This window comes from Cupressus sempervirens, chromosome 2, assembly GCF_028749045.1.
Source record: "Cupressus sempervirens isolate cs-2001-9-10 chromosome 2, ASM2874904v1, whole genome shotgun sequence".
Classification (NCBI taxonomy): Eukaryota; Viridiplantae; Streptophyta; class Pinopsida; order Cupressales; family Cupressaceae; genus Cupressus; species Cupressus sempervirens.
In genome coordinates, this window is record NC_143119.1 from 403600192 (window position 1) to 403616889 (window position 16698).

A 16698-nucleotide genomic window follows, 5' to 3' on the forward strand; every position below is an offset into this window, starting at 1 on the left:
GTAGGAAGGTAGATAGGATAAGTAATAAATCTAACTAGATTTCAAATAAAAATATTGTAATCTAGAAATAGCAAAGAACATGATTTAATTCAAAGGTATGACATATCAGTAGAATGGCCAGTTAATTACTTATGTTCATGTGCAACCTATTGAGAGCAGTGACTAAATATATGGCAAACTAAATATGGATTTTTAAATATGATATAGGTTCAAATAATCATTCCAGTAGAGTCGTAGGCTACAATACTAATTTTTCAAGTTTCAAATATAACTTATAGAAATATATCATTATGATGGTATCAGTTGAATCAATATAATTACTTGGTGTTCTTTCTTCAAAACATTGAGTGAAATATTATTTATGAGTTCAAGGGGAATCAAATAAGAAGAAAGTGAAAAGTAAACAAATATAAGGTTTCTTCCCACATTCCAATTGAAATACAACATGTTTCATTTTAAAAATGCTAATGAAAATTTATCAAGAATATATCTACAAGTTTCTATTCATAGGTTCTACATTTATGGTGTTACTATTTTTTTTTAAATAATCAAAAAAAGGTGACACAAATTTGTGTGCACAAAATGTAATAGTTGACCAAATGTCACACTCTATTGGTCAACACCATCTCTTGTCCTCTTCCAAATGAACACAAGCATTAGGACTTATCCAAAAAACCTATATGCACTCCCATAATAAGAAACCACTCATAACCCCTTCAACAACTCGCTAAACATATTCTACTTTAATTACATGGTCTCCACTCCTAATCCCATTCATTGATCATATACATAATCTCTCCTTCAATAGTATCCTATTTCATCAACTATACCTCTTTCTACTCACAAAATCTACCTCAGTTTCCTTCATTCTTATTTCCACTCAATAGTCAACCACTCATGACAAAACTCTAATCCCAACATTTTATTGCAAATACTTCCCATGATTGATTTACAATCCCAACCTTGACTAATTGAAAATCCTCCTTCTATGAAAATACTCTTAACACTTAACAATCTAACTTACCCTTTGGACATCCAAATCTATTGTTGGGATTAAAGTTAGAGTAACTGAGAGGGGGGGTGAATCAGTTACTAACAAAAATTGATCCACAGATCCCTTAGATGTCTTAAAGATCTAGTTATTGCTGATACTCCGTAAACAAATGCTGTAACTCGATAAATTAAACTATTACTTGTCTTTAAGAATTCATGCATGTAACTAAAAACAAAATGAACACAAGAGACACCTGATTTAACATGGAAATCCAATATGGGAAAAACCACCAAGTAATTTTTCACTCTTCTAAAGTGAGCCCTGTTAGGAGCCAACCCTATTAAAGGTTACAATACACACTATTAGGTGTGACCCTGTTAGAGGATTTAATCACCCTGTTAGGAGTGGCCTTGCTAGAGGTCTTTAGAACAATTCAACTGAACTGTCACCTTGTTAGAGGATTTACAAAATGGTTGTTAAACCAACTCTGTTAAGAGATTTGAACTCACTACTACAATGGTTAGAAAGAAACAATGAATTGACCTAAACAAGATGCAACTGAATTTTTTGACTAAAGGTCTCTGTTCAGCTTCATTAGATCCTCCTTGATCATATATGGCTCTACTGCTCCTCAATGATTTCTGGTCATCCTTCAAATTCACTTCTACAATAATCAATCCTCATATCTCATTAATTCCACACTTCCATCTTACACACTTAGAATTCACAACTTGACCTCTTAATTATACCATTCAGATTGTCAAGTTGGCTCATTCACATGTTACATTTACCAATAAACCATACATCGGTCAGCTACAAATATTACTCTAAACAAATAAATTTTATTCCATAAAAAAATGAAATCCTTTACTGGCCGACCTTGCTCGGTAAATACTGCTTCCAAAAATTTCCTAAGTTAACCTTCTTGACTCAGTTAACATTGCAATATCCTTAAAATCCTTTGGTTGCCGAGTTTACTTGATAAGAACAAAATTCCTTCATGAGAGCTTGGTAAGAACTGCTTTTGCCACATTTCCTTTGATGACCAAGTGAGCTTAGTAAGAATTTCTTCAGTCACATTTCCTTTGATGACTAAGTGAGCTCGGTAAGAACTGTTTACTCGATAGATACTACAATTTTTCTTTACTAACCTTCTGAGCTCGGTAGATTATTTTCTTTTACCTTGTTGACCATCTAAGCTCAGTAGACTCTATCCTTTGCCTTTCTGATCTTTTGAGCTTGGTAGACACTATCCTTTGCCTTGCGAACCTTTTTAGCTTGGTAGACACTGTCCTTTGCCTTGCTGACCTTCTGAGCTCGATAGACTCTATCTAATGACTGATATGACATTTGTGTGACATCAAAGACACACAGAATTGAAAAATTGTATCCAACATCTATATGGTGACATCTTCTATATCCTTAAGGATTCAAACTTGCCCCAACTAATAACTCAACACAATCTTCTAAATTAGTGAATTTGAACTATGACTGCCCCACTTATTACTGACCCTTGTCTATACTGAATCTTATATCTTAAAGCCCTACCTGCCCACAACCAAAAACTAATCTTAATGTACCTTCTTTAATAGCTAACACACCCAACCAATTTGCACATTACACCTTTAGCAATGCACCAAATCAACCCACTATCCATTGTGATAGTCATAGCTTTGTTTGCTAAGATAGTCACAACTTAAACTCAATCATAGTGCCCCTTTTCCTAAAAAACACATGGACATTATTAGAATCCCTTAAAACTTTAACACTTACATTATAAAATATAGAATACTTCCTCCAATTAATCTTACAATTAGATTCATTCCAATGACCTAGATGTCTTAGATTAAGATGGTTTAGAAGACTTGTTTTATTATCAAGAACATGTTATTTACTTTACATGGTTTCCTACACATAATGTGAAGGCATGATATAGACATTTTTCCATATTTTGATTAATCATGGGGATTTTGCACCAAAAAAAAAGGATTTAACTTTTTTATGAGATTACTATTTACCTTAAAGAGGGCTTGATGGTTTAAACAAAAACTTGAATGCCTTCCTTAAAAAGTATATGAAGTTAAATAAAACAAAAACTAAAATAAAAATTGATAGATTTTATTCATTTGGAAAAGTATTTTTAATAGAGTGAAGTTCATTGAAAATGCAACTTATTTGTAGGTAGCAGATTTAGAGGACGAGCTAAAAAAATAATGGGCTTCATTATAGTGCCCTATAAATAATGGGGATAAGTTTTGGACTCACGGATCGAAAAGCCATGGAAGCTGTGGCTTTGATCTTAATGAGCATGAATACTTCAACTCTATACTTATATCTAATTTCAAATGAAAATTAGAAGTCTTCTTTGGGTTATTTCATTTTGCAAGAGGAATAAAGAGGTTTTTTTGAAAGTTGAAATCTAGTTAGATATAGGCATGACTCAAATCTGGTCAAGATTTGGAATCCTATAATCCATCATAAAAAAAAAATATTATAAATTTTAATTTGTTTTAAAATAATGAAAATAAATGATGTAACAAATGTACCTTGTAACACGTCTTTTTATCAAGTGCATTATCTTAGCTTTCTAGGGATTGTAAGATTATCAGTGGAAAAAATACACCTATTTCAACATGAAATATGAAGAAAATAAAATTTTTAAATGATATTTGTGAAAAAATATTCATATTCATGTGGATACATGTGAAAAAATATAACAAAAAAAGGTTCCAAACCTACAAAAGTGAAATCATTTTCCCATCTTCTGGTGCATGTCATGTTTTTGTTGCATCCATTTTGCCACTCTAAATCAAGAATGCATGTGCAACTATCTTCTATATGCATGGACAATAGGTGGAGCTAAAAAAATGCATAACATTTACATTTATTCAATAGATCTATTAAAATTTTAAAATTATAAGCCATCATGAATGTTAGAACTCTAGCTACCATGGCTGAGAGAATGTCCTTAGCAAGCCAACACATAGAAAGTCTTAATTTTCTTGCATACTAAGGACATTACCCTTACCTAAAAGAGTCAAAGTTACAATGTTGTGATGGTCTATAACTTTAAATACCTAAGTAAAGAGCTCTACCAAAAATGCAAACCTATTGTGTTTTTCAACTCTACCTAATGTCATATGCATATGAATTGAGATCGCATATTGCACTATGGCCTCCTTCTGCATTTTTTGAAATCAAGAGATTCACATAGTTAGTTGTCATGCAATAATATGTTAATTTTGAGTTTCATTTGGTTTTGAGAATAGTTTAATATTCTCCAATATTTAAGGCCAACCATGTGAAGGTGAAAGCTCATTTGGCCCCAACCCCCCACCCCGCTAACATCTAAATTCCTAGTTAACATCTAAAATTCATTAATTATATTAATAAAATGTAACATTCATGAATTATCACATGATAAAATTCATTAACACATAAGTTTCATTGGAACATTCACATTAATTCATTAAAACATAAGATTCATCATAACATTCACATGAACATTCAATAGAACATAATTAAAACATCTAGACATAAACATCAGTCATTATCAAATAAGTTACATAGATGAGAATCATTTCATTTTTTCCTTTTTATTTATTTTTCCTTCCCTATTTTTTTGTAGAGGCATATCCATGTTGTCATCGACATTTCTTCTCACCTGTGAATGTGATCTTACTATCCTCTACAAAGGTGGGTCCTCTGCAATAACAAATAAAAGGGTTAAAGTTTAAAAATTTGAAACTTCAAAGACTTTAATGAAGATTGTAGTGATCTTTACCTTGTCTAACCACATCATCTTTCCCAACAACTTGAACCTCAACATGCTCATCAGGAACAACCTCTACATCCCTTGTAACTGCAATACAAGATTTTTTTTAATCCCAACACATATTATAGTTAAATTTGTATTACTACACCAAATTCAATTTAAAATGTTTACTTGTATCAATAATTCAAAAAGAAAAAATCAAATAGAAAATATATACCTTTAGTACTACAATGTGCATTTGAATCAACGCCTCCATGGTGCTCGGCTAGTGTATCAGGAGTGGTAGGATACAATCCAACATAAATAATTAGTGCATTATCAACAATATATACATCTAAATACAAGAAAAATACTAAGAAATGTTAATCATTCATTTTAATACATATAAATATATTCACTTTAAAGTTTTAAAGAAATATATAATCTTTGTTTCCTTACTCCTTTTTTATTATTATTGATAAATGATCAAAGCCTTGTATATTATATTAGTAAATAAATGAAAACTACATAGTTCTTCATTCAAACAGGCACTGGTAGGAAAGAATAGAGTAAGAAAACCTCCAATCTTGCCCAGGACTGAGGTCCTATATAAATTACAAAAGTAAAAGGGGCAACCCCAATATAAGTTTTTAAAAATATTTTCTTCTAGATTTATACGTTATTTGTTATGCTTTCTTCTTCATGATCACTTATACTTGGAACTATTGTATTTGAAGGGTCAAAGAGAAGCTTAGGTTCCTAAGCTCCTTGTACTTGTATGGCCTACTTAGAGAGAGAGAGCTCACTGATATCTGCAAATTAAATCACATCAGGCTTCATTTTGGAGTAGTACTCAATATCCAAAATATATGTATAATGTGTGAATAGTTTAAAAGGACATGCCAAAGGATTTATAAAACCTATAAGGTTAGTACTCAAAAAGGATAAAAAAAGATGAAAATAAAGGAAAGGAAAACCTAGCACCAAAGCGATGGAAGAAACCCTGCAACCAGTGAGAGGGGAACGATGAAACTGCTAGATTGCAAAATTGTGCAAAGACATTGAAACAACCATGAAGAATTAGAAAAAAACTAAAGATCTGCTATATTATGCTAAGAAAAAACTAGGGCTAATATAAGTCACCAACTCATAAAGATTAAGTATTATTATTGTCCAATGAGTTAATTGTTTCATGAATGAGCTAATTAATAAAATGTTAATTTAATGCCACACACCCAAACATAAACCATAGATACAAAGATCTAAATGGGAGATACTCGAAATAGATAAAACAAGAGGAACAACAGAGAGCCTAATTAATAATAAAAGGTTTGCTATTATATTTCATTTTATATACATTACATGATGCAGGCTCAACCTAATTTGGGAGCCATAAAGCTAACCAAAAAAGCTCCTACTATAAGGAGCACAAGAAAAGTAGATCCCATATGCCAAAAATAGGACTAATGCTATGAAGCTAATGTAGAAGCAAAACCTGAGATCAAGATTAGATTCCAAAAGACCTATACTTGGTGAGCACTAAAATTAGGTATCCCCTTCCATCTTCCAAGACACCATGATGATTTTGGTAGCTTTGTCTAGGTCTTTCACCTTGGAGCCCAGAGAGAAGACGAAGGTTGTCTTTTCCTTATTAGATTTGTACAAATTTGGCAAGTAGAAATCCAAAGTGTTGAGGTCTTCAAATACAACCCCAAGTTCGATATAGGCATAAAAAATCTAAAGATAATACAATAGCCATCCCTAATTTGGAGCCTCCATAATTCCTCTCCATCAAAGTAGGAAGTGAATACTAGCCTCGATCTTTGGTCATTCTTGATAGAATTGGATGTTTTCCCAAATGACTAGTGATGGGTGCCTTGGAGAAATAGCTAAATCCAAACTCTTAGGTGGATGAGACATATAATATTCAAGTAGGGGAATCCTAAGTTTTTCATCTATACTAAGGACCGCATGTTCTAAGACCTCCAGCCATATCGGGTCTAACATATTATAACAGAGCCAAATGCTCTCCCATTTCCCAAATTTTGCCCTCGCCAAAAACCCAAAAAATGCTCCTAGGATATTACTATTAGTTCTCAATTAATAATCATAATTAAAGACTCCTTCATCTAGTACTTGACTAATGGCTACCCTAGTCATTTCATCTACATGGTTGAGAATCATGTTCTAATGCTCTAGCTTGATATTACCTCTAAAAGCCATCATTTGAACCTCTAGAGCATGATAAAAGCTGATGTTTGAATCCATACTAAAAACTAAATAAATTAATACCCAAGTAGCCTAAAAATGAAAGTGACAGAAGAAGATCCAGAGCCAAGTATTTAATACTCATTTTAGGGTTTTGGAAGGATCTAGAAAGGAGGGAAAGAACACATCATCTACTGATCATTACATAACATGAAAAAACTATGTGTAAGTTACATGATTACAAGATACAACCCACTTTATTTTCTCATAGCTACTAAGTATAAATATGTAGTGTGTTAAGATTGTTACAACTTTATATTTTACCATGATAATGCCAAACTTCAGGAAGATGACAATGGGGGAGGAAAAATGAGATGCCAATTTAAGTTAAGATGTTTTGATATTAAGAGATTCTATAGCTAATTGGAATATATCCTCTCCATTTGTTTCTCTATTAGCTAGTTGGTCTATTTCTAAATTTCCTTCTCTATAGATGTGTTTTAATCTTACTTCTTTGAGCTTATCCATAAGGTTGAGGACTTTCTTGAGTTTAGAATTGATGATCCAATTAGGATTTTTCTATTTTCTAAGAGCATTTAAAATAATTTTTGAATCTCCTTCTATGATGATTCTCTTGATCTTTAATTTGAGACTCTATATTAGCCCTTCATGGAGAGCTTCTAGTTTTGCAATGTTGTTTGTTAATATTTCCAAGGGTTTAGCTCTTTTCATGATCCAATTTTTTGAATCTGACTTGATTATGCACCTAATCCCTATTTTCCCCATATTTTCTCTAGAGGCTCCATTAAAATTAAGTTTTTTCAAACCTTTTGATGGTGGTTCCCATCTATATTTGATTTTGGCTATACTAGTTTTTTTTTGTAGGTTAGAGGTGGGTTGATCAAGTGCTGCCAATTCCTCTTAATTTCTACATCCCATTTTATGAATGTCCCATCTTTTTTTACTATCTTTCTTAACTCACTATTCATAGCTTCTATTATAATTGCTTTAATTTTATTGAGGAGGGAGGGAGCATTGAGTTCTATGTCATTAAAAATTTGTCTACTTCTTTCTTTCCAGATTTCTCATATGAGAATAGCAGGAGAGATGCTCAAAATTTTGCCATATATTTTGAAGTTGGAATCTCTACAGAAGTTTTTTTTTAAAACTCCAAGGCCTACATTTTGGCTTGGTATCATGAATTTTTTTTTAATCAATTTCATCAAAGACCAAATTGTGAATAATTTATAAATATTTGCATATAATTTTTCATTTACTTATACTTACAATTCTTGCAACAAGTTTTGAATATCCACTAGAATTGAGCTTGTGCTGCATGTGCTTCTATTTTCTTGCTTTGATTTCCTTTGATGTGTCAAGCAACATACGTGAAGTTTGAAATATGTTAGATCACATAAGTATAAAGAGTAATTAGTACATAATTTAATTCTTAATCTTATGACATGCCTTCTTTCCTTGGGTGGTACTATTTCTCCACCATGTCTTGCACTCACTACAACATTTGGGGTCAAATTGTGATGGTACTATAATTTGTGGGCAATTTTCATGTTTTTTTTGTAATTATCTCCGAAATCATCACAATACCAATGTTAGTGTTACAATTGTGATGCTGATGTAATTGTAAACAAAAATAAAAATAAAATCGACATAAATCATTATGTATTTGATTGATTGCGATATTGGAGAGCTATGAAGATGCTAGTTGAGATAAGCTCGATTAATGCCCCATTTTCCATTCCCATGCCCTTGAAGGTCTTATCATGTCCTTGCTCTATCATTACCTTGTCATGCCCATGCTCTTGCCTACTACATTAGATATTTTTTGTGTTTATTAGGTACTCAACTCATTCTAGTTTTGGTTTAGGTATTAGATAGCTTTTGATTTATTTAAGGTATTCATCTCATTTTGCAAGGGATGTTGTGTTTATGTTTTCTTCTCAAAAAAGAATGGAAGGTGGGATAATTTCTCTAAACACATTTTAACAACCATTTGAACATGAAAATTTAAGCTTAGATTCCTTCTCATAAAGCCATTTCATCATTTGTTAAGATTTTAACCTTGTGAATCAATCTTGGGTAGAAACCCAGAAAATATGTGACAACCAAATTTCTTAATAAACACTCTACCCATCTATGCATATTGTAATCATTGGATAATGAGAGATCTAATTCTATTCCTAATTTTATTTATTTCTTATATTCTTGCAAAGATAGATTTCTTTTTTTCCTAGATAGATCTATTATTCATATTTTAGCATTAGCTACAAATTTTTGCATGTTCTTAGAGAATGGGAACTGAGAGGATGGATTTTTAAGTATTTTCTCTTCTTACACCATATAATTATTTTGAATGGAAGTCATAGATTTTGGTTAAGACCAGAAGTAGAGGCTTGTATGCCTTATGGTAAAATGGCTAAAAAGAAAGTTGCTAGCACATGATTTGGGTTGAAATTCTTCAACTAATAGGCACATAGACATAAATTCTATGAACAACATGCAAGTTTATAAAAATTTGTAAAAATCTTACTGAACTCCATTGCAATAGAGTTCTCAATAGCTCCAAAGACATTTAGAAACTTCAGTAACATACCCATTGCATGCAAAATATGATGTGAAGAATCAAAGATAACATAGGTACCTAAGCGCATATATCCAAAAATGGTTTAAACAAGTAGTAGTTTTGATTAAGTAAAAACAGGTTTTGAAAGGACTCAAAACCTTGTACAAAAGGACAAGAAAGATATAACAATGAAGGATCTTAAAACAACAGTTAAACACCACCCAAAAAACTAGAGGGACACACTAGAGTTCCCAACAAGAGGGAAAACAACCCAAAAATACATAGACCATCAAGATTTAAATTAGTAGTAGCTATCCCTTTTATTCTATAGAATATCATAAGTTGTGGTAGTGTAGATTGTAATACTAAACTCTTTAGATCAGTCAAAAATTGCTTGATGGACACTAATGACCACTCAATAAAAATCCTACTTACAAGTAATCTACATCTTCATTACCTATTAATCACCATACTTGAATTTGAAAGTTTTTGTTTGAATTTAAAATTTGTGATCAAAGCTAGGGATTATGAGGTTATGATTTGTGGAGGAGTCCTAAATAGTTGATCTTATCAAGGAAGACATTTGATAGTGATTGTAGTTATGAGTGATGATGTGAGAAGTCCTATCAACATAAAGGGAATATGGAGGGTTCTCATGTGATGTGGAAAGGCCCATGATGCCTTTTTATTACATATAGAGTTTAGGACCAATCTAGTAATTTAGGAGGTTCAAATTGACTTTGATGGTAATTTATGATTATTTTTATCAAAGAAAAGATATATGAATAGTTTTTTGAGGTACAAATGTATAAATTGTAAAAAAAATGCACAATATTGTGAAAACAACTTTATAATATTTTAACATTGAAATTGTAAGCATCTCATGTATTGATGAATTTTTCTTATAAAATTATTGAATAAGGAAAATGAAACATGCAAATGATCAAAAAATAGTTAAGATCATTAAGTCTTCAATCCATTATAATAAATAATTAGCTAGTTAAACTTAAAGAATGAAATCCTTAACAAACCAACCAAAAAGGTACAAAGAATTTGAATATTTTGTTTAACTAATTTTGGTTGCTACATGACATGATTTCATCTAATCTGATCCAAAGTTGCTTTTTTTAAATCATCAAGTATGACAATTGATGTGTGAAGCTACAATATCATAACAATCACAACCTTTACCTTAAATGGGCCTAATACATTTTGTACTACATATTTGCAACAATAGAATGATGATGACTTTCTTGACAATGATGATTTTCTTGATGGTCCATGATGATATTTGTTCAATGATGGTTGATTATCAATGTTGACATTATTATTATTTAATTGAAACATTGACATGGTGGTGTATTTTGCTATGTTTCTTTAATATTAGCATAGTGGTGTATGAACTTATGTACTACTGCATCTATGTACACACACACACACACACACACACACAATTTAAAAAAATATTGGTGTATGTAAGGTAGGCACAAAAAAATTTGAACCTAACCCAAATAAATTTAACTAAATCTTGAACCCGAATTAGTACTCAAATCCGAACCAACAACTTAGCCAAATTGCTTGACCTTGAGGAATTTCAACATCTATCTTAGTTGTGAAATGTTGGAGACCAAGGAAGCCTTTGAGCTATTGGATGTACACAACAGTGGTTGCTCCTACCATAAATCCCACTATTGTTGCATGTGAAAGTATGTCTACGATGAATCCCAACCTAAATCACTCCAATGGGTTATTAGCATTTAAACCTAGAGTGAGAGTCTTTGGGGAATTTATGCTAATGTGCAATAAAACAAATACAAATAGGATTATTTATTTATTTATGGAGGTATAGATTATTAGCTCCAACTTGAAAATACCCAAGGATGCTTGGAATATTCTAGCAAAAAATATTGTAGTCAAAGCCAAATGTATATACAACTTCAGAGTAGTTATGGGAGAAACCTCATCTCCAAGAATTAAGGCAAGGAGAAGCAATACAACTGCCACTGTGCCCACTACTATATCCTTGGATGTTCCCAACATTGCATATACCAGAAGAGGAACAAAACTAGAATCTATACAAACATTAAATTCCCTAACTAAATTAAATTGGGGATTCTAAATTTATTTATTTTTATAATATTCCTTGCAATGATATGTTATCTGAATAAAGAAATCAATTCAACAAATAGGTTGTTTGGATCATCTCCAAGCTTGAACATCAATCTAATTATCCTAACATAAACTTAAACCATGAATAACCCTATAGAACTCAAACATCATAGTCAGCTAAACCATGGAAAATTGGATGATAAAACTTTTTAAAAAATCTTATAGAACTTTAAAAATATAAATATCTATAATAAAACTAATTGTTAGAGCCACTTTTCAAGTATGACTATTTATCTATCTACCTTTGTATTTAGAGATGATATAGCAAGCAACTTCACAATTTTAACTAGGGTAACATAGAGTCTTAGATCATGAGATAACAATATTAATGTTGACACTTGAGATATAAAACTACACTTTCCTTAAATAGGGAAAAATAGACTTCCAAAAGACAAACAAAAAAATTACTCAATTATTGGATCATGGCAGTTTATTAACTAAAGTCTAAAATGGTCTCCTTTGATAGTAGCCCAGGCTCCTCGTTAATTAGAACTTTTTGCATGTGACCATGTCTATTTATTTATACTTATAGATTGCATCTCAGATAGGAATGAATGCCTCTAACAACTAGGATAGTCACTGTGGCTGATGTAATAATGTGGGTTTGCAGATTGCAATTAGGCAAGAATAAGCATTTGTGGTCGTTAGTTTAGTTTAAGGAGTAGTGTTTAGTTTAGTTTAAGGACTAGTGTAAGAATTTCAATTGAGCTCAAGAACTTTAGTTGAATTCATTTAGAACATATATCTACTCTCTAAGAGCAATATAGAGTAATATAATGTCTAATAATTTGTTTGAGGACTTAGCCATAGTCTTCCTACAACCTATCTTAATTGCCAATCTTTCCAGTCCTAAAACTGAAAGCCAAAATATTCCATAGAATTTAAATGGAGTTCAAAAAAATCCAAAGTTAGAAAAGAGTAGACCTACTTGCATGACTTGATTTGGTGAGAGGGGAATATGGATATTTATGTGGGGTTAGTGATTAGATTATAGAGAAAAAGAATTGAATATAATAGTACTCACATATTCCCATCAAGGGAGGCAAATTCCCAAGCTTTGCATCAATCATGGCAGATAAATACATTTAGCATATTGAAATTGGGAAACACAAGCACACTAAGACACTCACACAAATTAGATTTTCCAACACAAAAAGCTCTGATGATTCTATGAATGATCTACACATTGAAAATATCCACACATGGTTCATACAACAATAGCATCAAATAAGACCTTCATCAAGAATACAAGAAATAATTGAATAGTTTATATTCTCAAATGATCAAATGTGTAAGGGCATATGAATGGGAGAAGGATAGTCCAAATAAGTAATCAATATGAAATGGGAGTTGTGTTGATGCAGTAGATAGAGATATAAATGGAGCATATTTATAGGGGTGAGATGAGATCATTGGGTGAGAAACATGAAGAAGAAAGGGTGACAAAATAGATAATTCTTTGTGTTTGATCGCACTCTATGAGCAAGAAGAAAGAGTTCTTAAGAAGTAGAAAAATGTAAAATGATAGTTTTTGTAGTTATCATTTATTTATTGCAAACAATGTATATAGTGTTTACACAAAATATATTTCATCTTTATATCAAATTTTCCAACTTACTTATCAGGATTCATAAAAATAACGTATATTTACAACAAAAAGTACTCAAATGATACTGTATGGTCAAATTGTATTTATATGTCAGGTGTCCTGCAACCCATATGCACATTTTAATGTAGTTCACTAAAGAAATTCATGGTGATTTTAATGTAGTTTAGTGAAGAAATACCTTGTTCAATAATTCTACCATCTTCAAAATCATATGTGCAGATATAAAAATTAAGTACAACATGTCCAATATTTTTGCGGATATATACATTAATTAAACCATTTTTTCTTTTAAGACCATATGTGCAGATATAAACATTAAGTACACCAAATTTTTTCTTTCAAAACCATATGTGCAGATATTAACATTAAGGACACCATGTCCAATTTTTTTTCAAGGTTTTCTCTCTAATGTCAATGTATATGTTGAAATGGTTATCAAAGATAGCTCTGGCAAGTACAACCAACTCAATAAGGGTACAAGAATAAGTTATTCCTATGAAGAAAGATCATGTCAGATAATACAAGGGAATTCGATCAAAATAGGGAGGCAATCCCTAGATTGTTGTCTAACTTTCAAAGAGAAGGCGATGACAAATGTTATTGTCCTTGCAAGAGTTTTAATGGATTAAAGACAAGAAGAATGAAAATTAAAATAGCTAAGAGACATTGTAGGGAGAAGGGTCACATTAAGGGGTGTTTGATTATCATCCATAGGTAAGTTTTTTGTTATATTATTTTCACAATTAATATACATATGAACCAGAAAATGATGGTTTGGTTATCACATTGAAGGAGGGTTTGATTATCATCATTTTTATATAGGTCAATCTCCCTAGGGTAGTACATGATATGGACCACCACATCTCAGAGGAACATGGAGGTGTGAATATGGAGGAACATGGAGGTGTGAGTATTGAAGGAGAAGATCATGATCCCATGGAAGATAATGATCATGCACCAAAAAACACATTTGAAGATGATGGTATGAATGCATTGATCCATGGCACATTTGGTACTAGTGTTATTGTTGTTGTTGTTGATGATGATGATTATGAGGAGGATGGCATAGAGGCTATCCATGATATACCTCTAGTTGAGAAGGAAAACATGACTCTTTAAAAAGGATCCCAATCAACTCTTCTCTCTGTTGTATTGTTGTTGGTGAATTCAAAAGTTATGAATGGTTTATCCAACATAACAATGTCACATATGCTAAGGTTTGGCGTATACATCATTATAGTCTATAAAAGGTGAAACATGTACCATTAAGATTTTTTATACTAATGACTTATATTTTTTGTTTTAGATTGATAGGTGACTATTTGTTACCACTGTCAAATGTTCCCCTCGCTCATACCAAGAATAATTGTGCCACTATGAAATGTATTGGAATGGAGTATCAAGAAATAGATGTTCATAATAAAGATCATGTTATTTATCATAAAGAACACAAAAATGTAATAGAATGCCCCGAATTCCATATGAGAAGATCTTGAGATGATCAAGTGACAAAAAAAGTGCCTCACAAGGTTCTTCATTACATCCCCATTATTCCACATCTTAAATGATTATTAAGGTACAATAGCTTGGCACAATTTATGGACTACCATGCACAAAATAGAAGTCGAGATGACATTATTTTAATGCATGTGGATGGTTTAGTATTTATGGACATAGAGGAAAAGTGGTCATACCTTAAAGAATAACCTCAAAATCTAAGGCTTTCTTTGGCAACTGATGGTGTCAATCCATTTGAAGAGATGAGATCTATTTACTCGGTGTGGCCTATTTTTGTTATCAACAATAACCTTCCTCAGTGGATGTCAATAAAGAGGGATAACATTATGTTGGAAATGATTGTTTTAGGTATTTTATAATTTTATTGTTATCTACATGTAATTATAAGTCCTAGAGTGAAATTACCACAATAATTATCTGATGTTGTTCATTCAACTAGGTAAGTACTAAGTGAATGATATGAATGTATATATTGTGCCTCTTATCGATGAGTTGTTAGTGTTATGTAATGATTTCACTATGTATGATATCTCTAGACCAATTGGATTAAAAAAATCAATTCCATACAATTCTTGTGTGAACAATTCATAATGCCCCAGGGTTGACACATTTTTGTAGTATGTAATGCTGAATTCTAGTTGTATGTTATAATACTAATTCCAAAAATGAACATATTTAATCCAATTGTATCATTATCTTGTAAGTCTTCAAAAAAATGGAAAATTTGCATGTCCAATGTGTGATCCAAAGATGAAATCTCATCATTCCAAAAGTTTAAGAAAGTAGGTGTTTGATGAGTATAGACACTTTCTTCATAGAAATCATAAGTATTGAAGTGCCGAAAAACATCTTTTCAATGGGGAAAAAAGAGACTACATCAAATCCATAAAGAATGACACCTCATCTATGGTAGTTGAAATATAATAGAATTTGAGGTAGTATCGCTCCACCCAATGGTTTATGTTTGGAAAGTATATAGTTTGATTGTGTTTTGTTGGCTAATTATGTAATTGATGATTGTGAAGGTCATCAAGGGATCACTGACCACCTTCCAAAGGGACTAAAATGTTGTCTTAGAGACTTTAGTGGGCTATTCTACTATGAGAAGCTATAATTGTGCATTCATTTGATACTATGCATATTGGAAAGAATGTAATAGAAACATTGTGAAATTTATTGGATGGAAGGCATGACAAATAAAAACTTGCCAAAATTTGTAGTGACATTCATATTTCATTCATGCAATGAAAAATATCAAAGAATCAAATAGCAATGGAGACTGGATTAATGCAAGTGACCTTCCTTTCTTATTAACAGAGCAACAAAGTAATGTCACAAAAGAAGCCATACAATTTTTTTATTTCTTGTAGTATTTTTTGCGAATATAAATAATCTCATATCAAAGAAAAGTGAATTTGGGCCATTTGAAAATGCATGATTGGCATACCTTCATCAAGGTAAGTCAAGGTCTTTTATATTTACAATATATTTGTGAAACTATATTCAATTTTCATTGTATTATGTTAGAAAAAAATGAAATAATCAATTGAAAATTGTTACAATATGTGCTACCCCTATCACTCCCAAACAACTTCAACAATAATATCAAACAAGTGATACATGATCTTGAAAAATACATGAGGTAAGCAATAAAATTTTTTCAATATATCAAATAAGTAATATATTGTAAAGTCTCGTATTTATATGTTTTTGTGTCTTGAATCCCTTTTAAGTGGTTGTCATCTAAATAAATGCATAAAGAAGATATAAAATATTGGAAGAGAAGAATTATTTGACTAATATGTGAAATACAAAAGTATTTACCTTCAACTTTTTTCAATGCACAAGAACACTACCTCATACAC

The 16698-nt window shown here is 31.4% G+C and overlaps 1 protein-coding gene across 1 annotated transcript in view; it reads right to left on the reverse strand.

Annotated features, from left to right (window-relative positions):
- Window positions 1-4777: 4777 nt before the first annotated feature.
- LOC149572835 (disease resistance protein Roq1-like) overlaps window positions 4778-16698 on the reverse strand; it is a 49048-nt gene continuing 37127 nt past the window's right edge. The window contains exons 6-7 of the mRNA XM_089813911.1: window positions 4987-5043; window positions 4778-4856 (exon numbers count right to left, since the gene is read on the reverse strand). Coding sequence (XP_089670037.1) covers window positions 5035-5043 — 9 coding nt within the window. The 3' untranslated portion in view covers window positions 4778-4856; window positions 4987-5034. The remainder of the gene's footprint in view (window positions 4857-4986; window positions 5044-16698) is intronic.